General features: G+C 38.2%; 1 protein-coding gene across 1 annotated transcript in view; it reads right to left on the bottom strand.

Annotated features, from left to right (window-relative positions):
- Nucleotides 1-27,103, bottom strand: part of Abca13 (ATP binding cassette subfamily A member 13) — a 438,342-nt gene that overhangs the window by 143,623 nt on the left and 267,616 nt on the right. The window contains exons 43-45 of the mRNA XM_028777793.1: nt 16,750-17,020; nt 8,281-8,364; nt 1,675-1,744 (exon numbers count right to left, since the gene is read on the bottom strand). Of these exons, the coding sequence (XP_028633626.1) occupies nt 1,675-1,744; nt 8,281-8,364; nt 16,750-17,020 (425 nt within the window). The remainder of the gene's footprint in view (nt 1-1,674; nt 1,745-8,280; nt 8,365-16,749; nt 17,021-27,103) is intronic.

Raw genomic sequence — 27,103 nt, forward strand, 5'->3', positions numbered from 1 at the left:
GGGAGAGAGGGAGGGAGGAAGGAAGAAGAGAGAGGGGGAGAAGTAGAAGCAGCACAAAGCCCAGCAGGAGAAGGACAGAGAAGATTGGGGAAAGGGAGAAAGAGGAGAAGGGGAAGTAGGAAGTGATTCTTTAGTCAAAGCATTTGCTGACAGTGCTGCATACTGTCCACCCTGCTACCTATTCAAAGAAAAGTCATATAGAATAGTTCCTTAGAGAAGCAATACCAATGCTGTTTTAGCCACTGTTCCTGAAATGTGTTTGCCCACAGATGGTGCTCATTTGGCATCTTTCTTTTCTTGCATGAATATTAACTGATATCTTAAATTTCATGTGAACTGGGCTGAAGTGGGAGCCATAATACCATTCTGAGAGTTATTCGTTCTATCCCTTGAAACCCTATCTAACCCAAATAGACTTTAGACTTGTGATGAGAAAAGCTATTACTATAACTGAATGACTAAATTCAGGCTCCAGAGCAAGCACTGAGAGCACAATGTTAAAGGTTTTATGATAAAATAGAAAAATGAAGAAAAAAATCCTTTGGCCAGTACAAAGAGGCAAGGCATGCAGGTGAGTTCTCTGACCACAGTGTCCACTAACATGATGTCCACTGCATGATGTCCACTAACCTTAGAGCCATCAGTCCTCACAATTCCCCACTATGTAGCTGTATTGTCTTTCTCTTTTACTTCCTCAATTTTATTTATGAGAAGAAAGCAAATGAAACTATTCAGAAGCCAACTCTCTAATATAACTAAGCTGCTGAAATAAATGAACTCTGTGGGCCACTAAGTAAAAAGGCCCGTGAATGTGTTCTCCATATGGTCCTTCCCTTTATGGATGATGAGTGAAGACGACCTCCTTGTTTCCCTCCAGAGTCCTGGCATCACAGCCACAACCTCTATGACTACTGTATTTGATGCTGGACTCAAACTTAGGGCTTTGTGTGTGATAGGCAAGCACTCTATCAGTTGAACTATACCCTTACCCTTTTAAAAGGCAAATTAAGATTGACACATCTAATGGTTGGTTGTAGTCAACAGATCTAAGCTTTTCACTAATTACCTTCTGCTATTACCTCTGAGGTTAACTACAATCAATTTTCCAAATAAATTTTACTTCGTTTCTCTTCACAGGTAACATAGCTATAGCCTTTACCTCAAAAGCAGAATATCTATTTTTATATATCTGTGTTCATCAATCATATCAGAAGTCCGAAGTCGTGGCTTAGGTTTTGATGTCTAGTTCCTAGAACTTGAATAAAGTTATGAAGAAAGCCTTGAAGTCACCCCGTCTTGAGATGTGAGATCGCCCCCAAAGGGGAAGTCCAGTTTCTAATCTCTAACTGAAGAGGATTCAGATGCTCAATCTATTCTAGTGGGGATGATGATTAAGAGGTATGAGCAGGGAATCAGTAGGCAATGGAGATGGTAGGGAAACTATAGATGTGAGCAGGGAATGAGCAGGCAGCAGGGTCTGTAGAAGGCTGTGTCATGTTCACTGTAAGGGATGAAAAATCTCCACAAGTGAGTAATGTAGACATTAAGAGACTTTAAGCAACAAAAATGATGATTAGGCAGATGGAAACTACTACTTATTATTATTATTATTATTATTATTATTATTATTTGAGCTTTATATTTCAAATGGTGAATTGTGCTTCAACGACATACCAGGCAGCCACATGAGTCCTGGAATTCTGGGCCAGAATAACGGTCTCTATGCCAGCTTGAAGAATTCATCCTAAAAGGGAAAAAACAGAACATTGGAAAGATAGTTTAATGAAAAGCTACTTTATTTCCATAAAAAGCATTTTCTGTCACAATAAAACACTGGCCACAAGATGGCCACCTCCTTGTCACTGAGACAGAACTCTGGCTTTTGTTTTCACAGTGTGAGCTACTACACTGATGACAATGGTTTATGACCATGCCAAGATTTCATGATGTGACACAGGGATTACTTGGCTGTTCATGCTGAGCGTGTTATCCAGGCTCTGTGTGGACCCCAAGACTCTCAGATCGTAAGCAGATATCAAGAAGCAACTAGTAATTGCTTATTAATTGCATTAGATTGACATGTTTATTCATTTCTGTGTCATGTCATAGTAACTTAGTCACTGAGAGAAGAGCTACAGTTAAGTTTCCACAGGAGGAAAGATGGCGAGGGTTTGGGAGACAGTGGATAGCAATGAATAAACAACTCTTAAACTGTATCCTACATTTATATACTTGTCTCTCTCTCTCTCTCTCTCTCTCTCTCTCTCTCTCTCTCTCTGTGTGTGTGTGTGTGTGTGGTGTGTGTGTGTGTGTGTGTGTGGTGTGTGTGTGTGTGTGTGTGTATAGGGGAGTACATGGTATAATGCAAGTGTGGAGAACAGAGACTTACTGTTGGACTTAGTTGGTCAGTCGGCTAGTTAGTTAGTTCTCTCCTTCTATCATATGGGTCCCAGGGATCAAGTTCAGGTTTTAGGTCTTAGGGCTTGACCACAAGTTCTTTTACCACTGAGCCATCTTTCTGGCTGTAGAAAAACTTTTATGTTCTGTTTTTTTCTGTAGATTTTTATCCTTGAACATTCCAGACAGTAAGGTTTTTATAACTGGAAGTCAAATTTTACGTTAGTTCAGATAATTAGTCTGAATTACTCAAATATTGAGAGAAGGTAAAATTCACATTAGTTTTATCTTATCCCTTTCCTCACCCTGCTTCTCAGATCTCAAGGCAAGGGTAGCAGCTTTAAGACTTTAAGCCATTAGTTGGTGGTCACACAGTAGAAGGACTGGTCTACCAAGCTGAATAGTAAGCCCAGGCTCTCTGCATGGGTGAGCTATTCCAATGGAAGAGAGATAGGGAAATAACATCATGTTGGAAAAAAACAGTTCAACAAAAATATCCTTGTCAATTCAGCTACCTGGACAGCAAATATAATTTCCATACAATTTTCTAAATACTAAAGGTGATCACAGACTTCCCTAGTATTAATATTTTGGATAGTTAGCTCATAGGGATTCCAGTTAGCTAACATGGAAACAGTGCCTAAGGGAGTTGCATGTTTTAGCCAGATGGCAATAATCTAATTAGTTTTGTTTTTAAAAAAGAATGAGTCTTTGCATCTCTTACATCCAGCAGGAGGTACTTTTTGCTGCAGGTACCTTGAATGATATTCAAGGGATTGCAGGCTGGGGTGTAGATGAGGCCTCTCTGGCAGAGCCCATGTGTGCCACAGTTTGGTCTTAGTGAGGTGGTGTTTGGAAGGGTAGACTATCTGAGAAGGGAAGCCTGGTGCAAGGCAATTCAATCACTGAAAACATATACTCTCGGAATAGACTTGTTGTTCCCATGGGACTCTACTTATTTAGCCTACGAGAGCTCACAGCAGATTTACAGCACACTGCCACAAGCAGGGCTAGCCTGGTCTCTGGCTAGCTACCTTGACATACATTCTCTTTCACATGTCACCCACCATTGTCAAATCAACTGTCATGCTGCTCATCAGGGCCACACAGATGCTCATACCGTGTTCTGCAGCAACAGAACTCTGAGCTAAATAAACCTCTTTTTCTAAAACAATACCCTGCCCCAAGTATTTTGTTATTAATGGAGCAGCCTGATTCCATGGTAAGATTATAAGCTGTCTTGTTACAAGATCAAAGTAAGCTCTTTTGTGTTTTCTGAAAAACTTGTTTGGCCATGTCCTGACCCATTTTCTAGAATTTGACATTTTCCACACCCCTTACCCTAACCTCCACCCTAATAAGATAAGATGTTCTACCACGTTAAAACATAAACAAAACCTTTTGGAAAGCCCCTAGCCTTGCAGGTTTTAGAAGTAATAAAATAAAACAATAAAAACATTTCTCCTGTGTTTTGGACTATTCTCTCAAAGCCCACTTTAGAAAGACAGCCCTGTCTGACAGAAAATAAAGCCTGCTGAATTTGACCAAAAAATTTGCGTCAGTAGCCTTTACTCTAGTTCAGTAGGATTAGCACTATGGCCACAGAAAGGAGTAATTTGACTTTGTATAATTTAATGAGTTGTTTCTAAAGTCCTTATTGTCCCATCTTAATCTTCTGGTATTGTTTTAGCTTTCTTTGATAGAAAAATTTTTCCTAAGGTTTGAATGCTAATATATGACAATATTTAACATATTGGAGGCTTTTGAGCATCTCCGCCTCCAACCATTTTTGCATTCAAAGATTTCTGTGAAGCTCTACAAGCATTCATAGAGACAGGCAAATAAAATTCCTTGTTACAAATCACACACAACTTTGTAAGTTTTATTCTAGATATTATCTAAATACAATTGGAGTTTTCAGGGAATATCCCTTATGTGTACTGTAGCACACAACAGTGTTGCTGTTTCTGAGTTCAATGGACTTTAAACATGGTCCCTATCCTTTGGGCTATCTTTTCTGCTAGAGATTCCTGGAGTTTTTAATAGTATAACATGTACCTTAAATCTCAAATAGAGGAACAGATGCTGTGAGGACCTCCTTCTTCCTCAAAAACTGGTTTTTTTGAGATATGAACTTGCTTAAAGTGTCATAGAAGCTTCATAGGGCTCACTTTGCAGTTCAAGGTGAAAGTTATTTGTGCCAAAGTGTAAACACATTAGTGATAACAGAGGCAGATAGTGGTTGAGTAAGCTATCTAAGTGACAGAGTCAGTGAGGGTGAGATCTGACTAAGGCAGCCTGGGATCCAGCTGTGTTCTCCGCCTGCACCTGGATGTTTCAGATTCATACTCTGTGCTTTCTACCCTTTATCTTCACATTTATCTTCACAGATGAGCCTAGCCAGAAGCAGTGCCAGGAACCACTATCACCATCGAGCCAGCCTGCTAGCTTATCCTGAGCACTAGTTCTGGACAACGAAAGGATCTAGAGACTGTGGGGGTGGGGTAGGGGGTCCATGACAGCATTGTAGAGGAAATGAGCTGGATGTACAGACAGAATAATGAGCATCTTCTGCCATTCATAAAGCACAGATTTCACCTGGATGTTTTCCTTTTGAAAGAATGGATAAAAGAATTGTCCTATTTTTCTGCTAACCATTCTTTCCTTGATATGTCATTAGACCAAAGATGGATTACATGTGCTCCTGTTTCTGCTCCTCGGAGGGATTTGTATTTTACATCCTGTGTGTTTTTAGTAGAGAAGAGAAAATGAAAATATCACCTTTGAACCCTTCACTGGATAAAGTCCTTTGTCTTCCAAGAGAAGACTGAACTGAGGCAACGTAATTAATTTTCTTGTAATCCTTCCATACTGAGACCATCAAAAGTTACTCAGTCTCAACTAATTACCAACATGACTAATGAGCAAAATACGTCACCATGAACTAGCAAACATATATCTAATTATTTTTGTCTGGGTTCTTATGTATATTACTGAAAAGACAGACATGTAGTGTCCAGGACACTATCATGGCTTCTATCTATCACTTCATTTGTTACATCTGTAATTATAAATTTCTTAGGAGAAGATTCTTTGCATTTATCTTGGTCCCTCTAATAATACTTGACTTGAAGTGCATCCTCAAGGAATAATAGGGGAAACTGTAATAGAAGCATTTATGAAGCAAGGAGTGCTTTACCAGGGTTCAGAAGCCAGGCACCTTCCCCTCCCACACTGTTACTCTCAGAGCCCAAAACAGCCTTCTTCAAAGAAATCAACACATATTGACAGGCTGACTTTTTATACTTTTGCTGTTGTTGTTGTTCTTGTTGCTGTTGTTGCTGTTGTTGTAAATATATGAAATTTGCAAAATACTAATAGCAAAAATTGAGAATTTAAATATGTAAAACCTCAGTCATGGTTCTAATTTATGGGCTTGAAAGGATATCTAGAGGAAGAAGGTAATGTATTTAAATGTAGCTAACTCTTTGGAGGTCATCACTTAAATGCAATATGGTCGTTTTTTAAATGATCATGATTCTAAGTCTTAAACACAGATTTATATTTTACCTCATTAAGTCTCACCAATATGACTACCCAAATGTGAGTTGAACATGGAAAACACCAGTAGACACTCCAAAGTGGTTGGGAGAAAGTCCATGAAGCCTCAACCCTATACAAAGAACTGCAGGCAACTAGAGAACACTGAAAGGAGGAGAAATAGTCTCAGGAGAAGAGCAAATGACTAAAAATTTAAGTAAAAGTAAGGTTATACAGATTGCATAGGTTATATTTAGGAGAATATCTATATATATTCATATACGTATGCAATGACAATGAAAACAGAGGCTGTAGATTTAAAAGGGTGAAAGGAGAGGTATATGGGAGGACCTGGAAAGAGGAAATCGAAGTAATATATGTTATAATTATATTATAATCTCAAAAAACTGTTTAAGTAAATTGAGAAAAAAAAAAGGCCAGTAGACCTCTTATCCATAAACATAAAATAGCAGCTACAATCCAGAGGACACGAAACAAGGCAAACAGATGGAAACATTGGTCGAGGTGTTGAGTAGTGGCAAATGGGATGTCATGAAGTTGTAGCTTTTCCCACTAATTGCCCTTTATGAATCCTTGAACAATTAATAAACTTTTTCTGAAATTCAGTTTCCTCATATAAGATGAGACAGTCTCTCACTTATCTCAGGGTTTGGGTAGGATTGAAATAGACCAGAAGAAGCAAAAGCATTCTGGAAGCTGTGAATTTTTAATACCTTTAATAGTAATAGCCTTCCAGGCATAGAGGCACACACCTTTGATTACAACACTGTAACACCCTTTAAGGCATGGAGGCACAAATCTGTGATCCTAGCACTAGAAAGGAAACAATAAGGATCAGGAGTTCAAGATCTGACTCAGATACACATACTAACTTTGAGGTCAGTCTTGGATACTTAAGATGCCAAATCAGAAACAAAACAAAATAGTAATTAACAACAACAGAAGCTGCAGCAGCAACAATAATAGTAATAATATCTACTGCTTGTACGCCTTTGCCAGGTACCATGACATACATCCCTGAGTTTATCTTTGCATCAAACTTTCTATTATTCAATTTACCAACAAAATAAGTAAGTTAGATAAACAGTTTCCTACTACAGAAGGAAATCAAGGTTTACTAAGTTTAAATGGCATGTCTGTGGTCACCCAGACATGGCAGGACCATGAGAGAAAACAGTTACTATTTTTTTATTTTGATTATTTCATAAAAGCTGTTGAGTTTACATTAGCTTCTTCATATCAAGATACTAAGTACATATTAAAAATGTGGCATGAATACACAGTAGAATATTATTTAGCCATAAAAATCAAATCATGTAACTACAATGAGTAGAACTGTTTGTAAACAGTGAAGTAAGACAAAAAAAGAAAACTACCGTGTGTGTGTGTGCATGTGACCTATTAAGTTAAAAATAATGTATTGTAGTAAGAATTTTGATTTCTTAAAAAACTCAGTTATGTTGTATGAATATGTTTTTGTTTTAATCCCAGCCTGGTGAGAGGCTGTTTCATAGCAGTTAACTATCATTGCCTCATGCAATAGCAGGGGCATGTTTTTGCAGGTTGCACATAGTCTACAGTTGGAATTCTGGGGACTCTTCAGAGCCCTTTACACCAGACCCTCAAAAGGGATTCCAGGTATGCTCTGAGGAAGCCATTCTTCCCCAGCTGCAGCTAGATCCTGTTGAGGTGGCTTGTCAAGGGTTTGTGAGCAAAGAAGTTGGAGATGTCCTGATGATAGAGACTGAACTTGCGCCAAGAAGTTCAGTGCCCCTAATCAGCAGGAAATAGTCTATTTTGTTGGATGAAAGAGGTCTATGCCCCCTTTCCCCTATAACCTCCTATCTCACCTACCCAGTGTTAGAAGGTTGGAAGGATTAGGGTGGAATTACAGTTGGAAGGTGGGTAGAGGTATAAGAACACAATAAAATAGTAAAAAAATATGCCAATGATGTCTCAATATGTGTAAGTATTCTTTAAAATAAATAACAGTAAACAAATAATTCATGCTTAATTGCTTAATTCCTCTTGGTCTGAGTTTTCAGAGGAATACTATTTATTTTTTTCAGTCCTCCAGAGCATGTGTCTATGAAAGGTAGAAAGAAGTAATTAGGCAGTTTGTTCCTAGCCATTCCATAAAATGAGACCCATTAATTAGAACCACTAATTAGACCCATTAATGCTTTACTTATTATGCTGACTTTCACTCCATGTAGCCTAAGTGGGAACACAGACTAACCCATCCTCGAGGGAAGCATCACTTTGGTCTCCAGAGCTGCCAGTGTTGTATTCTCTGCTGTGCTGAGGGCACCAGACACTTACCAGTGAGCATCAGAACAAACAGAGTCCTGATCTCCGAACTTGCGCAGAAGCACTTGGGTAAGGTCCATGTCATGGTTCCCACTGCTGTTGGTGGTGAGAAAACAAAGCACCATTAGGAGAAAGCAAGAGGACCTACTCTGACCTCACCCTAGCTGATTGGACTAACAGTTTCCAGAACACCAGACAAAGCTAATTTCCCAGTTCTTTTATTAAAAAGTATGAACAAGGATGAAATTGAAAAACTTCAAGCATAGCTTTCGCCACCTCACATATGCATTTGTGTGTGTTGCTAGTCAAAGCACATTATTTTTCTCTTATTTTCCATTATTTTTCTAACCACTTTTACATATTTTCATGGATTTAAAATCAAATTCAAAATGCTGCCTAATATAATGCCATTGTATGTTAATTTATTAAAATCAGTAAAATTATTTTCTCCATGCTGGAGCCTTAACTTGGAACAAATATTCATCCTATTACTCAGCAATTCAAAACTGCAACCTATATTTACATCCTTTGGTTTCTACATGTCATTGAATTGTACTTCTGTAGCAAGAAGTCTTCAGCACAGAATGAGATCTGTGCTTAAAGCACACTTAGAGCAATGGTGTTTAGTTTACTGACTATACGCCTCATATCTATTCATAGTTAAAGAAATATTGACAAAAGTCAAGGTCATTGGTACTGAATTTTTTTATTAAAGAGACAATCAGCAATACATCCATGTCATTGTGAGGAAAAGTGTAGAAATAAACACTAGAAAAAAGTTGAAATTTTGTACATCAACTGTTAGAAACATCTGGAGTTGAGAAAATGTAAAAGAAATAAATACATCAACCTTTTAAAAACTGGAATAATTGGTAGTGATATTCACTTTAGTTGATTACAATTCAGAATTAGGATATTTATTAAATACAAAAGATGTTTACAATGGCATATATCATGCAGATATGGTTGGATAGAATATCTATGGAATAAACTGGAGAAAGTTAATAAAATTTATCTGAAGGACTCCAGTTCCAGTAGCAAAGAAAAATTGGGATTTTTACAGAGCAGAACTGGATAGAAGTCCATAGTTGTCTTGGAGTGATTGACCTAGTATGTAGACCTCTTTCCTTACAGTGACAGAGACAGCAACACCTGATGGTGACTAAGCCAGGGCTTAAGATAGAAGGTCTCAGAAACCTGAACTGTATTTTCAATAACACATATTTTAAATGACAGAAAAGAGAGAGAAGGGGGTAAAAAGGTCACCACTACCAGAGCATTAGCCAGAGAGAAGGAACAGGAAATACTTTTTTCCATTAAACCAGAATAGTGAGAAGGTATCATTTAAAAATTTTAATTTATAACATTTATTAATTTGGGGGTCACCCACATTATGAGATGACAACTTATTGGAATCAATTTTCTCTCTCTATCATATGGGTTCTGAAGATCAAAATCAAGTCATCCAGCTTGGTGGCAAAGTACTTTTGTCTACTAAGTCATTTTGCTGATCCTGTGGCATTCCAGTTTTAAAAAGACTGCCATACTAGATCAATGGCTTGGTCACCCTAGACCCTCCTGAACAGCACAATGTGATAACCAAAGCATAACAGCTCTGAACAGTAGAGGAGAAACTGAGCAAGCCAACAGGGGCTAGACATTGGAAAGAACCAGGGCTAAAACCAGCATTTTCGATTCAACTTGTGAAGATTCTCTTGCTAACAAAACCATGTAAAACATAACTGAGAGTTATTAGCAGCATTTTTAACCAACATAGTAAGAGACACCCCCAACCCGAGGTGTGCATGATGCCATTGTTACAACTTGTAAAAGATCATATAGGGTGGAGGTGAAACCTAAGACTCATAACCAGATCCAGAACCCAGGCTAGCAGCTATATTTACTCTGAAGCCCTAGACTTGTCTCCCCCTTTCACATGTCTGTCTCCTTTACTTGCTATCTGGTATCTATTTAGCAGGCCAGCTATGTTCTTCACTGGTTTTGTTCTTTCTTTTTTCTATCTGTTTTTCCTGCCTGTATTTTTTCTAATATCCCTTTTCATAGGCTTTCCCAAAAGATAAGATTTCTCTTATCTTTTGGAGGGGAGAAGTCTCTCTACCTCAAAGAAATGTTCAGCATCCTTAGTCATCAGGGAAATGCAAATCGAAAGAACCCTGAGATTCTACCTCATACCAGTCAGAATGGCTAAGATTTAAAACTCAGATGATAACAGATACTGGCAAGGATGCTGAGAAAGAAGAACACTCCTCCATTGTTGGTGGGATTGCAAGCTGATACAACCACTCTGGAAATCAGTCTGGCAGTTCCTGAGAAAATTGGACATAGCATTACCTGAGGACTCAGCTGTACCACTCCTAGGCATATACCCAGAAGATGCTCCAACATATAACAAGGACACATGGTCCTCTATGTTCATAGCAGCCTTATTTATAATAGCCAGAAGCTGGAAACAACCCAGATGTCCTTCAACAGAGGAATGGATACAGAAAATGTGGTACATTTACACAATGGAGTATTACTCAGCTATTAAAAACAATGAATTCATGAAATTCATAGGCAAATGGATGGAACTAGAAAATATCTTACTGAGTGAGGTAACCCAATCACAAAAGAACACACATGGTATACACTCACTGATAAGTGGATATTAGCCCAAAAACTCTCAATACCCAAGATACAACTCACAGACCACAGGAAGTTCATGAAGAAGGAAGACCAAAGTATGGGTGCTTTGGTCCTACTTAGAAGGAGTAACAAAATACTCATGGGAGCAAATACAGAGACAAAGTGTGGGTCAGAAACTGGAGGAAGGGCAGTCTGAAGACTGCTCCACCTGGGTATCCATCCCATGTACAGTCACCAAAGGGAGATGCTGATGTGAATGCCAGGAAGTGTATGCTGACAGGAACCTGATATAGCTGTCTCCTTAGAGGTCTGCCAGAGCCTGACATATACAGAAACGGATGCTCACAGCCAACCATCGAACTGATCATGAGATTCCCAATTGAGGAGTAAGAGAGAAGACTGAAGGAGCTGAAAGGGTTTGTGGCCCCATGGGGAGAGCAACAGTACCAACCAACCAGAGCTCCTAGGTTCTAAACCACCAGCCTGGGAGCACATAGGGAGGGACTCATGGCTCCAGCTGTATATGTAGGGGAGGATGGCCTTGTCAGACATAGTTGGGAGAGGAAGTCCTTGGTCCCATGAAGGCTGGATGCCCCAATGTGGGGGAATTCCAGGGCAGGGAGGTGGGAATGGGTAGGTGGGTGGGGGCACATCCTCATAGAATCAGGAAGAGGGAGGATAGGATAGGAGCTTTCTGGGTGGGGGAGGAAATGGGGAAAGGGGATAACATATGAAATGTAAATAAAATATCCAATAAAAATTAATTTCAAAGAAAGAAAGAAAGAAAGAAAGAAAGAAAGAAAGAAAGAAAGAGAGAAAGAGAGAAAGAGAGAAAGAGAGAAAGAGAGAGAAGAAAGGAAGGAAGGAAGGAAGGAAGGAAGGAAGGAAGGAAGGAAGGAAGGAAGGGAGTATGTCAGATATACCTAGTCCCTCAGGAACACTGAAAACATGTCTATTCAAAGAATAAGGTTGATTTTTTTTTAATCTCACAAACAGCTTTTCTCAATGTGCATATACAAAGAAAAAACTAAGTACATGAAAATTCCAAGTATTAATACTCCTAAAAACATTATTGATCCCACAGTAATGTTATGCAATGAGAGTGAGTTCAAGAAAACCCCAGGAAAAGAATTTTTAAAAAAATTGTTTTAAGTAATTGTTTTAATCTAAGAGGACAAAACATATGAAAGAATACAAGAGAACACATGAATGAAATAAGAAAATCTATATGGAAATAAAGAAAAGTAAACTTCATGGGGGAGCAGACTTACTGAGAAAAATGAGCTGAAATGAAAATGAAAAATTTAATAATTCCAATGAAATTTCTTTGGAAAGCCTAACAGAGTGGATCAAGAAGAGGAACTGTTGGAGCTTGAAGACAAGGCAGACGAAATGGAACATTCAGATAATTACAAAGATAGTGAAGAGGAAGCTACAAACAGAATATGACATTTGAGGACACAACTAAAAGATCTAACATGAATAACAGGCAGGCTTGGGATGATGTGTTTAAAACTCTGAAAGATAAAATCAGTAAACTCTAACTACTATATTCTACAAAACTACCCATAACAATCGAAGAATTTTTCCATGATAAACAGAAACTAGAAGAATTTGTAACTACTAATTGACTAATTGAAGCCCTAAATTGACACTTATAGAACTATTTTAGAGAAGAAAAAAAAAAAGAACACATCCATCGGTCTACCAGAAAAAATAATAATAAACTGTGATAGGACAGTAGTGAGAATTAATAAAACACCAAACTCTAGCAAACCAACAAAATTACTGTAGTTAATATGCACCTTTCAATAATAATTCTGAATGCACATAGTCTTCATTCCTTAAACAAAAGAAATGTACTAGCAGTTTTTGTTTAAAATGAGAATCCATCAATTTGCTACCTCCAAGAATTGTACCTCGCCATCAAAGGTAAATAGAGACCTACAACCTCAAGTTAAAAACAAAAAAGGCCTGGGAAAGAGATTCTAATAAAGCAAGCAGGAGTTACTGTTCACATGTGACAAAATAGGCTTCAAACCAAAATTACTCTAAAAGTAACTTCATACTGACTAAGGGAACAATCAAGCAAGAGGGTATTTTACTTGTAAACAAATGAACACTAGAACACTTGATTTCATAAAACAAACATTAGATGTAAATCTAATCCCAACAATTTTAATATCTCATTCTCATCAACAGACAGCTCATCGTATCTATAGAGAAACATGAGCTAAGTGACATCATAGATCAAACAACTGAATAGATACCTGTACAACATCTCATCTGAATACTGAGAACAAAGAGTATAAACAACACATGAAACTTTTCTTAGTGAGGTTATACAATAGAACACAAAGCCAAGCCTAATAAATATAAAAAGTGTGAAGCAAATTTGTCTATTTTATCCCATAATGATTAGATAAAACCTAAAGCAAACAGCAAGAGAAACCACAGAACACGAATTCATGGATTGAACAATACACTATTTAATTAATAATTCATTCAAGAAATCAAGAAGAAGACTTTATAGTCATATAATTAAATAAAACTGAAAATACAATGAATGTATGAAACCTAAAGTGAACTGAAAAGAGTCCTGAGAAGAAACTTAGACCTACAGATGACTGCATTCAAAAATCAGAGAGATCTGAAATAAATAGCTTAATGATGTAACTTAGAGCCTAGAACAAAAAGAACAAGAAAACTTGAAGTTGGTAAGTAGCTAAGAACAATTAAGATCACAGCAGAAACTAATGAGATAGAAACAAAGAATAATTAATACTAAATAAATAAATAAATAAAGTATAAATAAATACTATTGGAAAAAAAATCAGTTGTTTGAAAAGAAAAGAAAAAACAAAAGAAAATAAAGATTGGCAAGCTCTTAGCCTAACTAATACAAAGAAAAAGAAACAAAATTCACATTAATAAGATCAAAGATGAAAGCCAGAAATTATGGCAGATATCAGTGATACATTAACATTATAATATATATCATATTATTAGGATAAGCTTTAAAGACATTTATTATACCACTCTGAAAAAAAGTCTAGATACATGTAGCAAACAAAAAAATTAAGCCATGATAAGATAATAAACAACTAATGCTGTACTTTAGAAACAACAAACTGAAGCTATTATAAAAATCTTCCAGCTCAAAGCCCAGGCCCAATTGTTCCAATGCTGAATTCTGTCAGATTGTAAAAACTAACTGGTAACAATATTTTTTGAACTATTCTATTAAATACAGAGATTGGATGCTACCAAACTCAGTAAAGCCATTATTATCCTGATATGAATGCTATATAAAGTCATAGAAAAATTAAACTTATAGACCAATCTCTCTGATTCATATGGATATAAACATTATCAATAAAATACTTGTAAATTGTATAGTTCAGTGAGTAAAAAGTACTTGCTGTATAAGCACAAGACCTTTAATAGAATATACAGAAACCATATACAGTAAGACACAAGAATTTCAGGGCTCCTTTGGTGAGATGGAGTCAGAGAAATAATGTACAAAACTTGAAAACCAGCTGCCCATCAGTATGCAGTGACAAACAAAAAAAGACCTTATATTCAAGACTGTGAAAGATAAGAGTTGACACCTGAGGTTGTCCTCTGACCTCCACACACATGATACGTATGCACACGTCTGAACTCATATGCTTGTGCATGCATGTGCACACATCAAAAATATCATTCCTTACAACTGAGTTGGTTTTATTCTTAAGATGCAGAGGTGTTTCAAGATGTGCAAATTAATGAATGCAATATATTATATTCATTCATGGACTCTAGGACAGAAATCCTATGACAAAAGACAAGTAAAAGACTTCTTGGTAAAATGCAGCATCAATATACAAGAAAAATTCTGAAGAAACAAGAAATTCAAAGAACATGTCTCAATACAATAAAGGCAATATATGATAGACCTATAGCCAATGTTGTACTAAATGGGAAAAAACTGAAAGCATTTCAAGTACAATCATGAATTCAGTAAGGATGTCCAGTTCCTCTATTATTGTTCATTGTTGTGCTTAGAAACTTAGCTAAAGCAGTCTGGCAAGAAAAAAAAAACTAAAAGAAATACAATTATGAAAGGAAAAAGTCAAATTAAGGTTAATATGCAGATAATGTGGTTCAGTACATAAGAGACTCAGAATAGTAACCCAGGAAACTCTTAGAGCTGATAAGTGTTTTTGGCAAGTGGGAGGCATGCCCAAGACTGGCATACAAAAGTCAGTACCCATCCAATATACCAATGACAAACATACTGAGAAATAAATTATGAAAACAATTTCATTCCCATTTCTTTGAGTGGAACACAGGTGGCCTGGTAACCTTCCCCAGGAGCCCTTCCTAAAAGCCTCATCATCTGAAATCTGTATATACACTATGCTTTTACTATTTCTCCACTGCTTAGCCTCTACCTTGGTTCCATACTTTAGCTACGGTGAACAATCTACAGTAAACATTGATCTAATATTATAACAAAACCTTGGATTTAAAGCTAACCAAGAATGTAAAAGACCTCTACAATGAAAATATTAAAACATGAAAATCAAGAAGATACTAGAAGGAAGGACCTCCCATCTTCATAGATAAGAATTAATATTGGGGAAATCGCCATCCTATTAAAATTAATCTGCAGATTCAATACAATCCACCATCAAAAGTCCAATGTCATTCACAGAAATAGAAAGAAAAATAAATGTGAAAATCATGCAGAAGCATTAAAAAATCACAAATAACCAAAATAATCTTGAGCAGAAGGAAAACTTTGGAGTTCTCTCCATATCTGATGCCAAGTTATGAGCCACAGAAACATAAACAGTGTGGTATTGAACAAGAACATGCAGCTCAGTGGGACAGAATAAAGGACAGAGATAAAATGCCACAATGAGATCAGCACCTGACTTTTGGTCAGGATGCAAAACCACATACAGCATACATTGGAAAAAAATGTAGCCCCTTCAGCAAGTGACACTGGGGAAATTGGATATCCACGTGTAGAAGAATAAAACTGTCTAACACTTAACTGGTAAATATTACCCCAAACAGATCAAATATCTTAATGTAAGACCAGAAATTGTCAAACTGCCAGGAGGCTGGGTGGAAACTCTTCAGAACTCAAGCAAAGGCAAGAACTTTCTGAAAGGGATTTTGTTAGCTCAGGAAATAATGTCAGCAACTGACAAATAGGGTCTCATGAGATTTAGAAGCTTCTGCACAGAGAAGAAAAGGGCCAACATAATGGGAGAAAAACACTGGCTAGCTGTTCATCTGACAGGGCATTAATGTCTATACTACTCAAAGAACTCAACCCTAAACAAGGAAATAAACAACCAATCAATATGCATGTTTATTAGGTGGGCAGACAGCTCTCAAAAGATGAAATATAAATGATCAATAAACATGAAAAATGTTCAATTTTGCTAACCATCAGAGAAGTAGAAATCTTAAACTGAGATTCCGTTTTATCATAGTCAGAATGACAGTCATTAAGGAAACAAATAACAACAAATTCTGGTCAGACTGGAAACCAAAAGAGCCCTTAAACACTGTTGGTAGGAATGTAACTTAGTCTGGCCACTTTGAAATTTAGCATGGAGGTTATTCAGAAATATTAAGAATGGGGCCTTAACCTCTTAAAAACAACTATAGGCAACCGAGGAAAGCTGTGAACAGGAGAGGTAGTCTTATGCAAGGGAGAGCACGCCAACTGATTATCTGGTGCCAAACAGGCCTGAAAACACAAAGTGACATTATATGGACAATACAGCCATAAACTAGCTTCTGATCAATAGAAAAAAAAGGGTTTCTTACCTGAAGAAGTAAGTCTCTGCACTCTCATAATGGCCAGGTGTAAGTTTGAGTGGAGGGTACGTGATGGCCAGAGGCTGCACCATGAACAGGCCCATGGCCAAAGCCACAAAGAACACAGGCAGTAACAGATCTGAAGTGGTGCTTTTCCAGGCTCGAAGTGAATGCAGTAGCCGCTTCCTCAGGAGTGCCACTGCTTGTTCCAGAAGTAGCTGGCAGCTACCCATGGGCTCAGATAAGGCCCATACTGGTGGAGTTCTCACAGGAGGGCCACCTGTAGAGGATGAAAGATAGACAAGGTGAGCAGGATGCAGATGGACGGGGTGCTTCACTCCTACCTTACTCTCATGAATCTCTCCCTTTATTCTATAGGAACCCTGGACCATATTCCTAAAGAATAGCTTTATACTATTCATAGTAAAGGATAACTTCTCTCTCCAGACAACCACTTCTGGGCTTCCTAGATCCTTCTTCTGGAGACTGTACTATGACTGGGAACACTAAACATAAGAACGAACTACTACTGTGTTCCCTCTGACATCCTTCTGAGGCCAACAGGAAAAGACCTCCTCCAGTGTGCTTATTGGTTGAACCAAAGCTTCAAGTATCAGTGAATTTCAAAGCATCAAAGACAGAAGCCAGAGGTTCTATGAGTCCAACCCCTCTGACTGACCTGGCTTAGGAGAGGAGTACTGAAGAGCTGCTTTTGCTTCAGCACCCATTTTCCTCCACTCATCCCTCTCATTCTTTCTTTCTGCCCTTAATTTGAGCCTTTCCTGTGAAAGCTGTGGATTGTGAGGATGTGTTGGATATCAGAAAAGACATGGCAGTTGTTCTCCCTCATGCTACCTGCTACAGCTCCTCCTGTGCCTTCCACTTTCGCCTACAGAGAAGAGAGCTTCTTTCCATCCTGAGGGCAGGACCTCTGCTCCAGGGAAACATGCCAAAAGTGCCATGCCCTCATTAATCCTGCCCCTCCCTCCTTCCTTTGTGGACAGCCTCCAGGACAACGTAAGGTGGCAGCTAGGATCTGAAAAGAAGATGTGAGCTGTGGACCAGTTATGTGTGGTTCAACAAGTATTCCTCAATGGGGACCATCTGCAGTCATCTATACGTTCTCTGAATCCCTGCCCCAGGGAAGTAGGCCACAGCTTCCTGACAAGACTACCATTGACAAAAACAAAGGCAAACCTAGGGCTGAGGCTTCAACCTGGTCCTATGGGAAGAATGAGCTGGCTAAGTCACCTCCATGAGTAGTTATTCCCAAGTCCTAAGATTCTTCAAACAAAACACACCCAGTATGAAGCATTTTGCAATAAAAGTAGTGACATCAGAGAACAGCTGTAGGAACTGACTGTCCTGTTCACAAGCACCAAAGTAAAATGTGGTTTGCAAAAGGACAACAAATTAGTTCTACAGTAAAAGGAAACAGAAACCACTTTTGAAGGATCAATGATTTGTGTGAGCCCAGATTCAGAAGACCTGATGATGCATGGTAGTGTGAAAGCTCATATCTGTATCACTCTTTTATATGTCTGAGGTATTAGGTGATGACCCTATGTATGGCAGGATTTGGGTTATTTGGGTTTCCCACCCTGAAAAAAAAATAAACATATAAAAGATGGGTTGAGATAAACATGTAAAGAGATAACACAATGGAACATGGTCCTGTGATCCAGATAGGGTAACCTTTCTGGGTAGGAAGGAGAGAGTTCAAACAGTTTGCAAGCAAACAGCCAAAGCAAGCAATGCAGATCTGTATACCGTATGTCCTAAATCACTCTGATGCAGAACACAGGGTGTCCTTGTGCATGTGGCAGGACAGGAAGTGAACAGTGGTCAGAAAGAAAGGCCAGGACAGCCCCCTACCAAGGACTCAAGATGCCTCCCAAAGGTACCCATGGTTAGTCCTACATATCATACTGTTCAAGCAGGCTGGAAAGCACAGACCTCAGAGCACTGGATTTTAAATGAGGCTAAACAACAGATTTATCTGGAAACTTTAAAAATGCCAACTTCCTGGCAGCACTTCAGAAAGCCATCTGAATCGCAGACAAATGAATGTGTTCATTCTGACTTCCCCGCTGCTGAGCCTGGCTGTGGTAATATTTAATGCATTATCAATGGTGGCCCAGATGTGGCTCTCATAAAGCACTTACCTCAGCCAATACAGGGGCATTAGTGCTAGAAAAGGACTAAACTAAGCATGACACTTTCACTTCTGTGATGCTGCACAATACCTATTTGCAGTATTAAATGCGGTTGCACTAGGACAGCTACACACATGAACCAACTGGAGATCAAAGCTCTGAGAGGTCATTAGGTTGTAAGCTTCCTGAATTTCTAGTTGTGACTTTTGAGATAATGGCTTGAGGACTTGGTTGGCTTTTGACTAAGGAGCTCTATTAGATGAAAAGAACTTTGTTCTGCTTTATTTCCCAAGGCACTGAAGTGCTCCAGGCAGGTCCTGTGACATTTTTATGACTCCCATGGTCACTAGAAGTCACGCTCCACAAATATACCTTTATGTATCATCTTTTGACATCACATCTGACCACCCACTCATAAATTAGGTATCTTTTCATTTGTGTGTACAACAGGCAAAATATTTTAAGTGTCATTTAGGTACAAAAAAAGAACTCGTCAATTATCTACTCAGAAAATTTGTCCTGGTGACAGGATGAGTATGGAAGAAGAAAGGGAGAAATATGGAGAAATATGGTCGATGTGGCTAGTGGCCTCAGTCACTGATGCATCTTGAGAGCACCATAACAGGATGGGATAAATCCAGTCTTCAAAAACCTGGATGTGAGTCCAGCATTATCCGTCCTCACTCACACTGTGTGACTTTTGAAAATTGTCATGGTCCTTCTGAATGCCATCTCCTCAATTACACAGACAGGTTTAAAATAATTTCCCTCCACATAATGAAGGTTATTAGGATATTAATGAAACTATCAAAAACAGGCACAATATTGACCTCCAGTTACTGTAAATGTTCATCAGACAACCTCAGTGAGTCAGTGTAAGAAAGGTGTGCCTCCTATCAAGAAAAATAGCTCCACTTTTCCATATAAGTTAATTGGATGTAAATGGGAAAAATAAAAGGCTAAGATACTTTATAGTTATGAATCAACCACCATTCAAATATTCATGGCTAAACTTATAAAAGCATTCATATGAATAATTTAATAGACAAAATTAAAATGCTGGACCAAATTGTTATGAATTGTCTTATTTGACTTATGAGTGCAATTATATTCAAGGACTCCAGTTACATCTACAATTATGTATTTCCATTTACTCAGATCATCAAATTGCTTATGGAAAATGTCCAAAGATTTTTTTTGAGCAGTAAAGTGATGACTGTAACTCTTCAAATATAAGCACCTGGCGAAGCACTGAGCTGAAAATGTGGGCTTTATGTATGAAGTCCACATTACCTATAACACGGACACTCTGGAAGATTTAGGACGGAAGTGTTGCCAGTTTAATGCTTTCACGTTAATAAAATGAAGTGCTCAAAACAAAACACTCATAACGTGACTGATTATGCAGCTCACGAAAATTTTAAATAGTCAACTGATATATATTGTAAAGGAAGGCAATAGTTGGACTCTTAGATTCATCTTAATATCAAAGATTGCAGACAATGTTAATACCCAATGTTACTGAGTGCTCAAGGGAAAGGGTCCGGTTACACATTCCTGGTGAAAGGACAGATCTGGAAAATCACTTCTGTAAAGTAAACATAGGTCTTCTTGAATTTATTTCCAATTCCAGAGCTATGTTAATTCAAAACTTGAGCTCCATTGGCTGTGTTGAGTGAGGTAGCTTGCCCAATCAGCAGCAAGAAACTGGAAACAGCTTAGTGTCTAACACATGGGGACTAATGGGACAAATCACACTGTGCTCTAAGCATCTTTTACCCTCCCATGTTTGGGATTAAAAATAAATATTTACACTTTCACATGCTTTTCAATTTGTGGATTTAGATTTATGCAAAATGATGATGGCCCCCCTAAGGCCAAATTCCAAATCCATTGACATTTCACATTTATCCTGTCTGCAATACCAGAAGGTAATTTTACATAAACCTTTCAATATGTCTGGGCTCTGTCTGTAGCTCACATGTGAGAGCAAGTGGAGCATGTTTGCCATGTGACATTGGGTAAGTGCTTACAGACTGAAGACTGCAGAGACATATGGAGTTGGATCAGTACACCAAAGATGTACAACAGTGGACTGAATTACTGCCTAAACAATTATCATACAGAAACTACTGTTCAAGTCTATAAATGAATAAAAACAATTGAAATGGAATGATATCACCATTTGAAAGACAATGTGTTCATAGAGACCTAGAAGAGAGTTCCATTTCAAGGGTGGAAAGAAAAACAGCCCTGCAGCATCAGAGTACCACATGGCTCACAGCATCAGCAGCACATTAACCAAGACAAGGAACATCAGGATGTGCTTATAGAAAAACTCATACAGTATGAAATGTCACAAAATAGCACATGTAGAATAAATAGAATCTATTAAAGACATCAATACTAAATAAGAAAATCTAAAATTTTAATGGAGTTACTTTCAGTGAAACATTGTCAAATTATTTGGTCACATAATTACATCTCTCTACACTGCTTCACACAGTAGATGTTTTGAATGTCTGGCTCTCTTTAGCCTACATGCAGGCTGGTATTTGTGGGCCAAGACTGTGGCTTCCATTTCTTCTTCACAATTTTCTGGATTATTTCAAAATTGAACATTCATGTTGTTATCCACAATCATTTTTTGTGAAAATGATATTCATGTTCAAAAATGAAGAACATTTTATGAGATACAAACAAGATAATTCTCGGTTCATTTAATTACAGAACTTCTCTACTGGAGATGGATATTCAGAATCTCATAGTAAAAGCTGGATGTGGGGGCTAAGGCCTGTGATATAGAACTCTAGAAGCTAAGTCAGAGTTTGAAGTCATAGAAAGACTGTCTCAAGCATAGAAGGAGGGCGAGTAATATAATTCAGTAGCAGAGAACTTTTCGAAACTTTAAAAAATCCCTCAGTTCTTTTCTCTGCATCTCCAAAGGCATCATGCCATTCAGGATTTCATATATTTATAATTGAAGATGATTTAGATAAAGCTATGAAATAAATTAAAATTTGAGAAATAAAATATAGTCTTCAGTCCCATTTATTTCTATTATAGGCTTTTACACTGAGTATATAAATAAAGTTCTCAGGGGACCTTGGAGTCAAATATACAAATGAAGCAGCTGGGCAGTGGTGGAGCACGCCTTTAATCCCAGCACTTGGGAGGCTGAGTTCGAGGCTAGCCTGGTCTACAGAGTGAGTTCCAGGACAGCCAGGGCTACACAGAGAAACCCTGTCTCAAAACAACAGCAACAAAAAAAAATTACAAATGAAGCAACACAGCAGAACACAGCCCTGGGCAGGTCATAGGTACTTCTCCACAAGGCAGCCTGTGCCGGGGATGTCTGCTGACTGCCTAGGAAGGGAAAAGAGCAGGAATGCCACACAATTACCTGAAGGAATCTTATGATACACAACAGAGATGGATCAAACTGCTCATGGAAGTATGAGTGTTATTCTCTTCTACAAACCAGTCATGACCTTGGATTTATATGTGATAGACATGAAAAGACATAAATGCCTGAACTGCGCTCATCAACCCAAAGGGATGACTCTAGTGAGCCCAGAGAACTCTCAGTCAGATGTATGTTTCCTTGAGGAATACATTTTAATAAAATAGCTCGCTACCTTTAAGATGAATTTGAATTCTGTAAATGTCTCAGAGGAAATACATGACCTATCACCAGGTGTCAGCATGCCTGTTCCAATGTGGTTCATCTGAACTCTTTCCTCATTTGTGGCAAGTTAACAGTGTCTCATTTCTTTAATTTATAAAACAAAAGCTTAGATGGGTTAGTCTTCAGTCTTTGCTCTGCTTTAAAAATACTTTTAATCATGTGAAGGTTGCCCAAGCCATAGTTAAATTACCTTATTCCCACAACTTATATTTTCCCTTGAACTAAAACAACAAAATCAAGTGTCTTCTTAGGGAAGAATAGAGGAAAAGAGGGAAAATAAGAGTCCAAAAGCAGGGGCTGGAGAGATGGCTCAATGGTTAAGAGCACTGACTGCTCTTCCAGAGGTTCTGAGTTCAAATCCCAGCAACCACATGGTGGCTCACAACCATCCATAATGAGATTCGACGCCCTCTTCTGGTGTGTCTGAAGACAGCTACAGTGTACTCATAAGTAAAATAAATAAATCTAAAAAAAAAAAAAAGAAAAAAAAGAAAAAAAGAGTCCAAAAGCAGAATGAAAAGAAAAGTCAACAACAGCACAATATTTTTATGGTCTTCATATACCTACTAACTCAGCATAAATTTCAAGATATAACTATTTCATAAATATTATGATATAGATATATATAAATTTGATATGTAACTTTGGTTGTATTTTCAAAATGAGTTAGTAATGTTTAATTCTTTGAAACAGAGTCTAAGAGGAGGCTGCATTTAATATAAATAATTTCATGGGTGATTTCAAAACTTCATCTTGACAAACCTTTATAAAATGTTATTTGCCCATCTTGTTAATGACCATATTGCTTTTATAATGTCATTTTTCTTAAAATTTAAAACTCAAATTCACTAGGTAAAAGAGCAGTTTTCTCTGTGCCTTGCCACTGACATTTCCAGTTGCTCAACAGCTGCTGTGTCACTGATTTCATTCTTTGAAGCCAAAGTGTAAAAAGTACTAGATTAGGATTTAACCATGGAGCAAGGTTATCACTTACCCAAACCACACTTTTTTTTATTAATTTAAAAGCCTCTAAAACTCTTCTGATTAAACTCACTTTGAAAAGACAACAGCTCAGCCTTCATATGACCAAAGATACATACCACATATTGCCACATACGTACAAAGATACATACTACCACAACTTGGCACTCACAGAAATGCTGTGGGCTCTGACTTCCCTGAAATGCATCAAAGACAGCTCTTCTACTTAAAGGTCTCACTTTAGGATTTCCAACCTGTGCTTCCTGTGTGATTTGAACTAGTAGTTAGGGAAATAGTACTAAGTGAATTTGCTGTATCCCAGTCATGATTTCCACATAGCTTTGTTGCAAGCCCCTATTCTAATAGCATGTAGGAGGCAGTGTGTACTATAGACAAATACATGTATCCCACTGAATGTAGCCTCTGAATTTCAGAAACTGGCTAAGTTCCTTAAATAAATTTTTTCTGCAGATTCAAATAGGACCCCTTGAGGAAGCATCTGAGACACATGATAGTCAATAAACATAACCAAAAAGAAAATAAAACTCTCTCTGCTTCTAAATCCTCTCTTCAGTCTGCACTCTATGTTCACCCCCTTGCTGTTCCCACCATGGCCATGCATCTTTGTCTTGATGGGCACTGAAGGTCCTTGAGAGAGTTAACTGTGTTTATATTATCCTCAACTTTCAGGACACTCTCTACCACAGTGTGATAGTCTGAAGTCTGAAGAATGAATAGATGGACAGTCATCAAAGGAGGATTTAACATCCTTATCTATTCATTCGCCTTTCTCCTAAGCTCATCCTGGCTACATAGATAATATATCACCACCTCTCTTGGTCCCTTTGACCTCTTAATTCCATTCTCTAAATTGTCAATCTTGCTTACAGGATTCATGCATGGTATATCATATTATGATTCTTTGAACCTTTTATGTGAGCAACGTACTATAAGTAGCAAGGTACTTTATTCAAGGATCATGTGTCAAGAGCTGTTAACGTTGGCCTCCACAAATTTCACTTTGTAAGTGTTATGGATTGACATTTTAAATTCAGGTGAGAACAGTGAGTTAGAAATGCTTAGCCATGTGGGACTTGAGCAGTGAGGATGAGAATGAGATGGCTTCAAATCAGTAACAGGGGCTCCATCTCAAGAACACAGTAGAAGATGCCTTCAAAGCAATAACAGAGGCTTCATTTCAAAAACACAATAGAAGATGCCTTCAAGTCAGTAACAGAGGCTCCATTACAAAGTAATATTTTTAGAGTATGAGGAAGTAAAAAAGCTAAATATTTGACAAAGCAAAGTCATGTTTTCCCACTGTCATCTAAAGAGATAAATATGGCTGCTTACAACATCCCTGGGCACTTCTGTTTACTAGGGAGAAGATGAGATTTAGAGAACTGTAAAGAAGATGAAATAGGATAAATTCCAAAATCCAAACTGCTTTCACATGGAGAACTTGTGTGTCCCAAGTACATGTGGAAAATTATACAACATGAAATTTTAATTCATGAACAAATATATTCAAATATTACATAAAATCACCCCTAGGCTATATACATATGTAGCTGAAACATCAATGAATTTCATATTTACACTTGGAATCTCACCCCCATGACTTCCCTTTATGTATATTTAAAAGCTCCAAAATCTGAAGAATTTCTATTCACAAGTACTATACTAGAAACCAGGTCAGGTTCCCTGTTCATTGTAGTTCCAATGAGGATGGGAAAGTTTGAGAAGAATTGATGAAACCCTTGTGGACATGTTCATCACAGCTTCCTGTAAAGAGAGATGTCAGGAAAGGTTGCCTCAAGCTAGTCTCCTCTTGAATTATCCAAGATGCCCAACCATTACTTTGAGGCAATGGCTACACTTATGATGAGTGAAACACACCCTTGTCAAATATTTCACACAAAGATGATATTCCAACTCAGAAAATGAGGATTGGAACTATTCATCACCAGCCCCGGGAGCTTTTTGTGGCAGCTCTGATCTGCATGGTGACAAGAATTACAGCTTCACACTCTTTTCTACTTCCCACTGCCCCTGATAGAAGTCCCTGCTTCCTGGCACCTGCCACCAGCGATTATCCTGCCCAAGTCTATTTCAATTCCATTTTATTTTGGCAGCCTCTTTACTGCAGAGCACCCTGCTGCTAGCTCTCTGCTGGTTTTAACTAACTTGGAAAACAAACCTTCTTTGGCATGTATAATTGGCAGCATCCATGTTCCCTCCCCACCTTGCTTGCAGGGATGGAGAGTTTTGAAGTTCAAGGAAATGTGGACAAAGAGGAAAAGACAGTCCTGTGGATTTAACACCACGGTGAAGCCTGAGAGACACACATAGAATTTGGAGCAGCTCTTTGAAGAGGCAGTAGATTACAGCAGACCTTCCTGGGACAGGCTGTGCAAACAGGATTGTCTTAAAAAGCAAAGGAGAGGTTGCAGACCCTTCAAATTAATCACTGCCAAAATTGCTTTCCATCTGTAGAAGTGGTAGCAATTAGGAAGGAAATACAGAGGATTACATCGCGGGAGAAAAAAAAGGAGAGGGATTTTATGTAAAATGCTCCTGACAAGCCATTGAGCTAAAAATTTAAATGTGATCTCAGGTCTCAATGAGGGGATGAGGCTTCATACAAATGACAGGAAAAAAAAAAGAAGAAGAAAAGAGAAAAGCCATGGCAACTGCTTGAATAGAAAAGATAACCCAGCTTTACTCAGCATTAGCTTTGTGGTCTTTCACATAAACTTTAGGGTTAAAACACCAGCTCTAGAGAGCTATTCATAATACTGACCACAGACCATTTAAATCAGAGGGAACTGGGGTCAGAGTTAAAACAGTAAATGTCACAGAGTGTGGTGGTACCCACAGCTCTAACCTTAGCACTCAGAAGATTGAGGCAGGAGGATCAGGAGTTGAAGGCCAACCCAAACTTCACAGTGAATCCTGGTTTAGAGAAAGAGAGGTGGGAGGGGGAAGGACAAGGGTGGGTTTGGGGGGAAGGGAAAAATGAGGGAGACAAGAGGGAAGGTAAGTACCCAGAATGAAATTCTGTTTAAATTGGATGTAAGGGTATATCCAGATGACTTTAACTCTCTTTTAAAATTGCATTTTTGGAAGACTGTGACCATAGTGATGGAACATCTGACATCATACAAGTCATTCATTCGAAAAGCCTACCATGAGCAATATGAGCAAGGAGAGGCCATGTGCTCACAGCTGCCTACATCTATTTTAATATCTCTCTCTCTCTCTCTCTCTCTCTCTCTCTCTCTCTCTCTCTCTCTCTCTCTCTCTCGCTCTCTCTCTCGCTCTCGCTCTCGCTCTCGCTCTCGCTCTTGCTCTCTCTTCTCTCTCTCTTCTGTACTTACTCAATCACCTGGCTGGTTATCAAGAAACATGTATTCCACTGAGCAGCATATAGTATCCGTGAAAAGAACAACAAATGAGGTCCCAGCCTTTCAGTCTCACAGTTACAGCCTTGCAATGGAATTGGTATTAAGCAAGCACGGTGACTTAAATGTAGCTT

This window comes from Grammomys surdaster, unplaced genomic scaffold, assembly GCF_004785775.1.
Source record: "Grammomys surdaster isolate TR1022 unplaced genomic scaffold, NIH_TR_1.0 67, whole genome shotgun sequence".
NCBI lineage: Eukaryota > Metazoa > Chordata > Mammalia > Rodentia > Muridae > Grammomys > Grammomys surdaster.